At 41.3% G+C, this 11,812-nt stretch overlaps 1 protein-coding gene across 2 annotated transcripts in view; it reads right to left on the bottom strand.

Moving 5' to 3' along the window:
- Positions 1-3,367: 3,367 nt before the first annotated feature.
- The window catches only part of USP31 (ubiquitin specific peptidase 31), a 146,202-nt gene continuing 137,757 nt past the window's right edge, over positions 3,368-11,812 (bottom strand). For both annotated transcript variants that reach the window (XM_037814962.1, XM_037814963.1), the window contains exons 14-16: positions 10,916-11,074; positions 9,141-9,293; positions 3,368-7,220 (exon numbers count right to left, since the gene is read on the bottom strand). In XM_037814962.1, the coding sequence (XP_037670890.1) occupies positions 5,653-7,220; positions 9,141-9,293; positions 10,916-11,074 (1,880 nt within the window). In that variant the 3' untranslated portion in view covers positions 3,368-5,652. The remainder of the gene's footprint in view (positions 7,221-9,140; positions 9,294-10,915; positions 11,075-11,812) is intronic.

Below are 11,812 nucleotides of genomic sequence, written 5' to 3'. Positions count from 1 at the left end.
CCCCTGAAGCTTTCAGCTTGCATTTATAAGCAAAGCAGGCCCTCAGTGAATGTTTGCAGAATGAATAAATGGTGAAAGAATGATTACAGAAGTTTAAGGCAGCCTCAAAAATAACTACTATATTTTATGATGTACCACAAATACACCCACATCCATTTCTATTGGTCTAGCATAATATTACTCACTTTCAGTCAGGCTGCTTTTAGGATGAGCTTAATGGCTTCTTTGGGCTTCCACCTTATAGAAGGACAAAAGAAAGGGCTATCTTAAGGAATGATAAAGCTCCAGTGCACTCTGCATGTCTATAGGAAGAGAAATCAAGAATTTTTAAAAAAATTAAACAAACATTGAAAATGATCGTGCCTACCAGGAAATAATTGCTCTAACCAGGCCTACCTGGATGTCAACCATAAATGCAGGCCTACCATCTTTAGCAGATGATTTTTAATTCCCCCAAACAAAACACGTATCTGCTTGTTACACCAAATATCACCAGGAAAACAACAACAAAAACAAATTCCAAGCCCCAACCCCCTACCAAGGAAATGAACTGAACCAAGTAACGATTTTCCCAAAAGATATGTTACATCCTTGCAACTCCTTTTCTGTGGCTTCAGGTTGTACCTAGCAGTTAGGGATGATGAAATTTTCATTGTTTACTAGCCACAGAAATATCATAATTTAAAGATGCCTAAACAATGCTATAATAATTCCTGATTTTTTTCTATTTAATTAAATCTGACACAAGAACTAAATTCCATAGACAGATAGTTTATAGATACTGAAATTTTATTTCTGAGATTCCATGGAAAATTAAACAGGTTTGTGTATTTTATAAGATACTAGACAAATCCATTCCTAAAGGACTCAAGAATAAAAATTAATATTTACCACTGTGAAAATTAAACTAATTTCTATTAATGCCCAACTGATTATAGCAAAAACTGCGTTATTAAAACCCTTTGTCTTCTCTGAAGAGGAAATACAAATGGCCAAGAAACACATGAAAAAATGTTCAGCTTCACTAGCTATTAGAGAGATGCAAATTAAGACCACAATGAGATACCACCTAACACCGGTTAGAATGGCTGCCATTAAACAAACAGGAAACTACAAATGCTGGAGGGGATGTGGAGAAATTGGAACTCTTATTCACTGTTGGTGGGACTGTATAATGGTTCAGCCACTCTGGAAGTCAGTCTGGCAGTTCCTTAGAAAACTAGATATAGAGTTACCATTCGATCCAGCGATTGCACTTCTCGGTATATACCCGGAAGATCGGAAAGCAGTGACACGAACAGATATCTGCACGCCAATGTTCATAGCAGCATTATTCACAATTGCCAAAAGATGGAAACAACCCAAATGTCCTTCAACAGATGAGTGGATAAATAAAATGTGGTATATACACACGATGGAATACTACGCAGCAGTAAGAAGGAACGATCTCGTGAAACATATGACAACATGGATGAACCTTGAAGACATAATGCTAAGCGAAATAAGCCAGGCACAAAAAGAGAAATATTATATGCTACCACTAATGTGAACTTTGAAAAATGTAAAACAAATGGCTTATAATGTAGAATGTAGGGGAACTAGCAATAGAGAGCAATTAAGGAAGGGGGAACAATAATCCAAGAAGAACAGATAAGCTATTTAACGTTCTGGGGATGCCCAGGAATGACTATGGTCTGTGAATTTCTGATGGATATAGTAGGAGCAAGTTCACAGAAATGTTGCTATATTAGGTAACTTTCTTGGGGTAAAGTAGGAACATGTTGGAAGTTAAGCAGTTATCTTAGGTTAGTTGTCTTTTTCTTACTCCCTTGTTATGGTCTCTTTGAAATGTTCTTTTATTGTATGTTTGTTTTCTTTTTAACTTTTTTTTCATACAGTTGATTTAAAAAAGAAGGGAAAGTTAAAAAAAAAAAAAAAAAAAAGGAAAAAAAAAAAAGATGTAGTGCCCCCTTGAGGAGCCTGTGGAGAATGCAGGGGTATTCGCCTACCCCACCTCCATGGTTGCTAACCTGACCACAGACATAGGGGACTGGTGGTTTGATGGGTTCAGCCCTCTACCACAGGTTTTACCATTGGGAAGACGGTTGCTGCAAAGGAGAGGCTAGGCCTCCCTATGGTTGTGCCTAAGAGCCTCCTCCCGAATGCCTCTTTGTTGCTCAGATGTGGCCCTGTCTCTCTAGCTAAGCCAACTTGAAAGGTGAAATCACTGCCCTCCCCCCTACGTGGGATCAGACACCCAGGGGAGTGAATCTCCCTGGCAACGTGGAATATGACTCCCGGGGAGGAATGTAGACCCGGCATCGTGGGACGGAGAACATCTTCTTGACCAAAAGGGGGATGTGAAAGGAAATGAAATAAGCTTCAGTGGCAGAGAGAATCCAAAAGGAGCCGAGAGGTCACTCTGGTGGGCACTCTTACGCACACTTTAGACAACCCTTTTTAGGTTCTAAAGAATTGGGGTAGCTGGTGGTGGATACCTGAAACTATCAAACTACAACCCAGAACCCATGAATCTCGAAGACAGTTGTATAAAAATGTAGCTTATGAGGGGTGACAAGGGGATTGGGAAAGCCATAAGGACCACACTCCCCTTTGTCTAGTTTATGGATGGATGAGTAGAAAAATAGGGGAAGGAAACAAACAGACAAAGGTACCCAGTGTTCTTTTTTACTTCAATTGCTCTTTTTCACTCTAATTATTATTCTTGTTATTCTTGTGTGTGTGCTAATGAAGGTGTCAGGGATTGATTTGGGTGATGAATGTACAACTATGTAATGGTACTATGAACAATCGAAAATACGATTTGTTTTGTATGACTGCGTGGTATACGAATATATCTCAATAAAATGAAGATAAAAAAAAAAAAAAAAAAAAGACATAATGCTGAGCAAAATAATGCTGAGCAAAATATGGTAGGAACATATTGGAAGCAAAGTAGTTATTTTAGGTTATTTGTTTTCCTTAATCCATTGCTTTGTTTGAAATGTTGTGGGGTTTTTTTGGTTGTTGTTTGCCTGTTTGTTTTTAATTTTTTGATAAACAAAGTTAAAAAATTGAAAAAAAATCAGTAGAAAAATGGGAGTAAAAACTAAATGACAAATAGGGTGGGATGGGGGGATGGTTTGGGTATTCTTTTTTCACTTTTATTTTTTATTCTTATTCTGATTCTTTCTGATGTAAGGAAAATGTTCAGAAATAGATTGTGGTGATGAACGCATAACTATATGATCATACTGTGAACAGTTGATTGTATACCATGGATGACTGTATGGTTTGTGAATATATTTCAATAAAACTGAATTAAAAAAAAAAAAAAAAAAAAAAAAAAAAAAAAAAAAACCCTTTGTCTAATCAAACTATAATTCTAAGATGGCTTCAGAGACTCAGATTTCAAATGAGATCTACCTAAAGATAGATGAGAGGTTCAAATTAGACAAATATTCAGTTCCTGATATTGACAATCCCCACACATGGTACATCTTTTTGAGGAAATAAAAGTGACACAGGAAAACCAGCAGGGGCTATACACTGATAGGGCTACCAATGTGATGTTGCAGGCAGTCATCCAGGAGCCACACTGAAGCAGAGGAGAGCAAGGCTGCACTGGGATCCCAAAGAAGACTGCACAGTAACACAAGGAAACCCAGTAAGTGGTGAGTAAGGACTGGGTGCAATGGGCCCAGTGAAGTGGTGAGTAAGGACAAGGTGCAATGGGTAACAACAGGACAGGGTGCAATAGTAAAACTCAAGGTTAAACTACTTTGAGCACTATGGTAACTTTCACAAGGCTGAATATGGAAGTCTTAAATCTTGGAAGGGTCTGAAATTCCAGCTACCCTTAACAAAAATGGTCTCCAGACTTGCAAGCTACCTGCTAATGCCCCAATCAGCAGCAAAATAAAGGAGCCTACAGGGAACAGTTCCCAAGAGGTGTTCATGGGAGAAAAAAAAGAAAGAAAAGAAACAAATGGGCAGTGTAGTATTCACAGCTGTGCATGTAGATGTGTTCTGTTCACTTCATACACAGCAAATTGAAAAGGAACTTTATAAATGGATCTGCGCACCAAGAGTTCAGGAAGAACTTGAGGTCTCTATCTGGAAAAAAACAAACAAACAAAACAAACAAAAAAACCCACAAACGTGAAAGCACACAGGCTTAGCCTGCTGTTTTGCAGCAAAACGACAAGTGCTATTCAAAGAGAATTGGGGCCATGACTTTCTTGACATTAAAAAACAAAAACAAAAAAAACCCTAAAAACTGACCAGGAAACTATTACCAGGATACCACCAAAAAGCTTGAAAAACTATGTATCTTGTTAAAAGTGTAAGATTTTTGTGAGGTTCACTTTTTTCCTAAGTAAGATATATAATATGCACCAATGCTGCCAGATGGAACACACTCCAATCCTGCTTGGAGTTCTGGATAAGAGACTAAAACTTCAGCATGAAGAAGAAATGAATGAATTACTGGAAACAGTCCTAACTAAAACTAATAGGTAGACTCAGAGATGGACATGTAATACTTTGTCACCCATCCCTTTAACATGCCATCACTGATTTTTGGCATTAGATAACTTCTTTCTTCTTGAAATTACAAGACAAGGAAACATAAGCAGGCAAACACAGGGCAACATGGAGCTTTCAACTTTTAACATGCAAAGAAGCAACACCAAATAAAAGGAAAATGGTGTATAGATGTGTGCATCCAGTTTAGAATCCATTTTTTTCCAGGAATCTTTCAAAGATATTAACTGCTCTACCATATTTCAAAACCCCAATGGCCTTGGCTAGCAAATTTAGAAGAGAAAAAAATTTAACCACTAGTGGCTGGCTTTCTGGCTATCCAATTTGCCACCTCTTGACTCTCAAGACAGCTTACAGCACACACTAACTTTGCAGATATGAAGGAAGGTAAACACCTCATTCCTACTTCTAAAACCTTCCATCTGTGGCAGTAGGAGAAATGACACAGTCACCCACACATCACCTTCCTCTTTAATCCATTCACTGATGTGTATCCTATACTTCCTAGTCTAGCTTAGTATATACCTGAGAAACATTAGTGTTAAAATATTGCCTTTTACAAAAACCGGCAGATGGGGCGAAAGTGCAGAAAGCAACAGTTTTCCATCAGTTTGTCTCATTGTTCCTGTCACAGTTTTTAGAGCTCCCGGTACCACAAGACAATCCATAATGAAGACAAATCCTTCTCAGATGAAACCCAAATCAAATAATTCATCCTTCTACAGAGTGCACTAATTAATGACAGCTTAACTGGTTCACAGGTTTCAAAACCCTAGTGTCTGACAAAAATCATTAGAGTTCTCTAGAAAGAAATATGTACAACTGCTAAAGGGACTGTCCAAGGTATTGTCTACAATTATTCCAGTTAGCTTGGTATCGATACTTTGCCTATGGCTGTTATTTGGTTCAATGGCAGAATAAGGCGACGCTTTTAACAATTTGCAATTGAATTCTCCTCACACACACACACTCACACATACACATACACACACACCAGGCACATGGCCCAAAAAACACAAAACAAAAGCATAGAGGGCTTTGGTGGGAGGGGAGGGATTCTAAATAAATAAACATCTATACAGATAAAACACTTGGATTGCAGAAATATCACTGAGGTTTTTGAGAAGGCCGTGCAGAGGTTTGCATGCTAGAAGATAACTTTTTTGAGGATTTCTCAGCAGACTGCCTGCCACCAGGAGATGAGGGAACTGCATCTAGCTGGGAAGACTTGGATCTACGAGCAGACAGCAGGGAATGTTTAGCAGAACCAGGATCCTTGGAGATAAGCTGTTCTTTTCCAACTGCATTTGCATCTGGCTGCTGGGAACCTGGAGGCTGGTGGCCTTTCTCTGACTTATCATCCACTGCACCCCTACAAACCGACTTGACAGAGCTCCCGCCTGCCTTTTTGGAGAGCAAGGTTGTTTTGCCAAGATCTGTTGACCGCCGGGTTTCCTTCTGCCTCAAGGCTGATTTGAAGAAGGACAGTCCCTTGTCCTCAGATTTGCTGTCTCTCTTCAGACCAGACTTCACACTTGTGTTGGGGGACCGCAGGCTGGCCATGGAAGAGCTCCTGACATGCTTCCCATCCCCTCTGCTCTCCCCAACTCTGGCCTGACCCACCCGAGGGGAGTTGGGTTTGGAAACGGAGGTGACGCTGGTTCTGTCAGAACCCAAGCTTTGTCTGGAGCCCTCCCTACTTAGGCTTCTGTCCGAAGTCCTGCTCTTTCCAAGAGGGAAGGGTCCCCTTGTGGCAGAGCCCGAGGCTTTTTTGGCAGATGCGGAAGAAGTAGTGCAAGTGAGGGAAGAAGTGGGCTTCTCCTTCTGTGGTGAAGGAGACGATGTGAGGTCCTGGGATTTAGGCGATGACTCCTTTTTGGGTTGGGCAGAGGCAGGGGATGAATGACGTCTACTGGCCCTAGAGGAAGAATCTGCTTTGCTTCGGGAGCGGGGGTGCTTTGTAGAAACTTTGACAGGAACAGGAGAAGAAGGAGATGTACTTGAAAGAGATGATTCCTGGCTTGCCAAGACTGGTCTCCCCTTCCGCAAGCTTTTATCTGGCTCAGAAATGCGTTTGGAGCTGGGCGATCTCTTGGTTGTGGTCTCTGGTTTCTTTGTGAGTGAGCCTGGAAGGCTTGGGGGTTTCACTTCTTTGACTGGAGAGCTGTCTACAGAATCACTCTGATCCACATAAGCAATCTGGTTATTGTTATCAAATGGATCACAGATGGGGGGCAAGCGATCCCCTTGTGCTGAGTTTTTGCTCTTTATGTCTATAAGACTGGAGTTTAATTTGCGGGTGTCTGATTCGTCTCTGAACACACCTTCCATGACAGCCAGAGGGGCCCGACCCATAGTCTTGTGCTCATGTCGTCTATGACTATCACTTGGTTCCTGGTAACTGCTAGCAAGGTTCCTCAAGCTACCAAAGCAAGAGATGGAGACCTTGTCATCCACTGCCTCCCCAATCTTCTCCAAGGTGGAGGCAGATGTATGAATTGGAGAGTCTCCTGAGAATCGGGAAGGAGAGTTGGAGCGCATCTGCAGCTTAGCAGACAGGGACCAAGAAGGTCTAATGCAATTTTCACTGATGGCCAAGGGGCTGGTAACAGAGGATCTGGATGACAAGCTTTGACGTTGGACACTTCTCACGAACGGTCGAGTTGAAAAGCCTCCTGAATACAGCAAAGAGAATACCATTAAGACAAACCAACAAAAATGTTCTAGTCACATCTTAAAATACAGAAGATGGAGTAAGGCAAGCCTCACACAATGGGAAGCGCATGACCTTTGGAGTCAACATGCCTGGAGTCGAGTCACAGTTCTGTCATGGACTAGCCATCTGACCGTAACTTTTCTGAGCCTCAGTTCCCTCACCTATAAAATAGGGATAGCCTAACTCAAGAGATTGGCAAACTAGTCCTTTACCTTAACTTCTTGCTCCAAGTCAGGGGTCAGCAAACTTTTCCTGCAAAGACCCAGACAGTACCTGTTTTAGGCTCTGCCATCACAGCACAAAAGCAACCATAGATGACACGTAAACAAATGAGTGTGGCTGTGTTCCAATAAAAATTGATTTACCCCCCCAAAAAAAAAAAAAAAAAAAAAGGCAGCAGGCAGCAGGCTAGAACTGGCTTATGGGCTATAGTTTGCTGACCCCGGTCTAACTCACAGGGCTACTGTGAGAAAAAAAATCGTAAAAGTCCTATGTCCAGGAGAACACCTGGGAACTCCACAGATGCTCAATAAATGAGTTACTGATCCAGCATCTTCATCATACAGAAGGACATTTGGAGTTCATAGAAGTGAACTGTCTTGCCCAAGATTACACAAATAATTAGACATAGCTAATGCCAGAACTTGCAATCCCTTGACCCCCACTCTATATCACATGCAGGCTGGCCTGTTATTTTGGATTATAAGAGTAGATCAGTGGAAAGAACTAAAGAGATTTGGATTATAATACATTCCTATACTGAGTGACTTAAAACTTCCAAATAAAATATTCAAAATGAAATTCTAAATACACTTAATACTGTAACTGTGGTATTTATAAAACTCTATACAATCCTAAGGGATTGGTTCTGTTCTATGAGTACCACCCAGCACCATCATATGATATCCTTCACCAAGTACACTGTTTAAAAACAGAGTGGGGGCAAACCAGATCTAGACCACAATAACGAGTCTAAGTTTTAGGTAGAAAATAACTTCTACCTAAACAAGCAAAGATTTTCTAGTCATTTTTTCATAGAATGTCAGGGGCCAGAAAGGAGCTTAGAAATTACAGTCCAACAGTCTTATTTTACAAATAAATAAACAAGCAAAAAAGGTGGCAGAGCTAGAGCTACAATGAAGATCCCCTAGCCTGCCATTCTTCCCACCTCCTGCAATTGTTCATCCATTTCATTTTCTCAGAATTATCCATCATCACTAGAAACAGATGATAGCATTCAAAATGCTGGCTGCAGAAAAAGACCTGTTGGAAGATGATTCACCATCCTCATTATGGAAGCTGAGCTGACTCCCTCCTCCTCCCAGCTCGCAGTACTGTGGCTGGCTGATTCTTCCCACACCACTGGGGGTCCCTGTTAGAACTAAGTTTGTCTGTCCATTAATGCTGCTCAAGTGGTTAGCGAAGGGAAAAAGCCAGAGTTCAATTTTTAGCAGATTTTCCAAGTTTTTACATTGTGACTACCTTCAGAAATCTGAAAAATTACCTCTATGCAGAGACAAGTTTTGTTTTAAATGCTCTGTACTGGAAAAAAACATGCCACAGATTCTTCTAAGGGCAACAGTGTGATGAGAAGGCAAGAAGCACCCTGAGTGAAGAGAGTCAGGGGTCTCTGTGGCTTCTCACCAGGGGGACCTCGGCAAATCACATAGCCTCTCTGAGCTATTTTGAGGATTTTAAAATGCACTTTGAAAAAAATGTCGTTATAATCCTAACTTCCACAGCTCAGCATTCCAAATTTCTATAACCCCTTTTGAATTCTCCCACAATCTTCTTAGAACTTAGTCCCTAAATATAAGGGGTGCTGTATTGTGTCCATGAGTTGCCATTTTTGAAATCTGTCACCAGAACCCATACCCACCATCATCTTCACTCCTTTCTCCAGTCATCTCCATGGACTCTGAGAGCGAGGCCAGGGAGGTGCGTCTGGAGGAAGCCGCAGACGTTACACTGGCTTGCTTGCTCCCTGGGAGCCGACTCACCCAGTGTTCACACAGGGAAGAACTTGTGGAGCCTGCAGAAAACAAAGCGAGCATGGAGGTCAGGCTAGAATAAAGTGGCCAGCTGTGGCCAGACACCCTCACGAATGTAGAGCTACCTGAGCCGGGGTGTGGGGCTGGGGAGGGGAAGGCTGATGTTCTCACCACCGAGATCAGCATTACCTTCCAGACCCCACATCATGCCTGCCCGAGTATCACCAGCTAAGATGAAAACAAGAAGCGCAGATTCCTGCACACATGATGTGTTATAGTAAAACACAAGCTTGAGGATGAATACTTCATAATGCAAAGTCAAAGTCTTAAGAGCTGGCAATACGATGGAATACAGACAATCATTCATTCTACAAATATGTACTAAGCACTGACATGCCAAGCACTGGTCTAAGCACTTGCAGTAGTATTTCTCACCAACACACACAGAGAGAAGAAAAAGGAAGCGAAGAGTACAGTTTTCTCTTAGCCTCACTATTTTGTGGAAATTTTGTGGTTAGCCATTTTCACAGTATGAATACACACATATACATACACATATAATTTATACAGCTATATGTCGATTTTTCCAGTCTGTTCCACAGATGCTCTTAAATATTAGGGCAACAGAGACTGCTCTTGAAACTGAGTACAGAACACAGCAAGACTATCTCTAGCAGACCTCCTCAAATCAGTTTCTGAGCACATCTTAGACTCTGGAAAGCACTGAGGGAAGGTGGAGGGGCACTGGCACTCGCACTTTCTGTTAAGTAAGTGAGCAGCTACAGAGAGAGCCAGTGTACCAGGAGGGACCTGACCCCCGCAACAGGGTTGCTCTGCTTGACTGATGCTTCCTTTTAGCTGCTTCAAACTTACCCCTCACAAGCTTTAAGGGGAGGAGGGGTTAATATATCCTATGATCATGTTCTAGTCCTCTGTCATATTCTCTTAAACTCAGCATTAAGAAGACATGTCCTCTTCTCTGCATCATTGTGGCTGCATCCATTCCATGTGTGGGTATTGGTTCCTGTTTATTAAACACAACAGTCTAGATTCCATCAGGCTAAACCCAGGCATTTCATATCATTATAGCCTCCAATCATTCTGCTAACAAAACAGGCCAATCTTCTTATCAGAAAAAAGAACTATTTCTAATGATGCTTTACACTTTCCAAAATGTTTTGGTATACATTTACCTAATTTGATGCATACAATGACACCATGAGGTAGGCATTATCATTACACTCATATTTCAGATGGCACATATGTGCTCAGATGGGATACGCCCCATATCACAACCAAAAAGTGTCAAAGCCATGTCTCAGTTCTAATTCCAAATCCCCCCGTCTCTCTATTCTGAGCAACATGCCATGCTGCTTTTTTAGCCCATTCATTCATTTATTCCACATGTAATTATTGAGAGCTTCCTTGGAGGCTCTACTTCTACCTCTATGTGAACTGTGAGCTGGGACACAGCTGCTCTCACATCTCCCCCATTTCCTTGATTGCAATCATTTTGTTTTCCAGATTAAATGCAAATGTGAGAATTAATCATATCAAACTGACAGACTAGTGAGACCTTCTGGATAGTTCCTCTGGACCATTTATTATAATCTTACGCTCTAGAAAAAGCTGCCGAAGAACCTTACCTGCCGAAGGACCTTACCTGCCACTGAGCTGTTGGCTGACCAGGAGGGTATAGCCGTCCTTCTCTGGTAAAACAGGATGTATGCCATCTGTGTGCAGACCTCATCTTCTGACAGCTGCTGCACATCACTGTCATCAAAGCAGTACCAGAGACCATCCACAGAGTTCTTACAGTAGGCTGCCAAAAAGAGCCCACCATCAATACCGGGTGCAGCTGTACTGCCATCTACTCATCACACAGCTCTCTGGTTCACATAATTAATTTAAAAACTTCCTAAGGCTGCATATAGTGACACAGTAACACAAAAAGGTTTAAAAAAAAATTCCATGTCACATTCAAGCAAAATGTTTCAAGAAATTCCAAATTATTCCAAATAGATGAAATTCTATTTCATCTTAGAAAACACATTATACTCATTTATTTACACCAGTGGTTGTCAACCAGGGACAACTCTGTCCCCCAAAGAACATCTGACAAGGAATGGAGACATTTTTGGTTGTCACAACTGGGGAAGCTGCTACTGGCATCTAGTGGGCAGAGGTTAGGGATGCTACTAAACACCATATAACACACAGGATGCTCCCCACAACAAAGGACTATCCGGCCCAAAAGGTCAATATTGCCAAAAGTGAGAAACTCTGATTAAACACATTGTAACATTTTAGTGTTTGTTACAGATGGAAAGGTAATAGGATAGAAATAATGATATTAGTAACAGTAGCAGCAAATATTTCCATAGCACTTGCTATGTGCTACACATCTCATTTAACCCTTTGCGATTTTTTTCTATTATGACTCCATTTTACAAAGGCTTGAAACAAACAGCTTGCTCAAAAACATACAGATAGTAAAGGGCAGAGCCTCACTCATTCCAGACTTATCTAATCTCTGAGCTCACACTTAAACCTCTCCGCT

The sequence above is a fragment of the Choloepus didactylus genome, chromosome 21 (genome assembly GCF_015220235.1).
Source record: "Choloepus didactylus isolate mChoDid1 chromosome 21, mChoDid1.pri, whole genome shotgun sequence".
Lineage (NCBI taxonomy): Eukaryota > Metazoa > Chordata > Mammalia > Pilosa > Megalonychidae > Choloepus > Choloepus didactylus.
The sequence above is the reverse complement of the archived record's forward strand: the minus strand, read 5'-3'. Positions and strand labels throughout refer to the sequence as shown.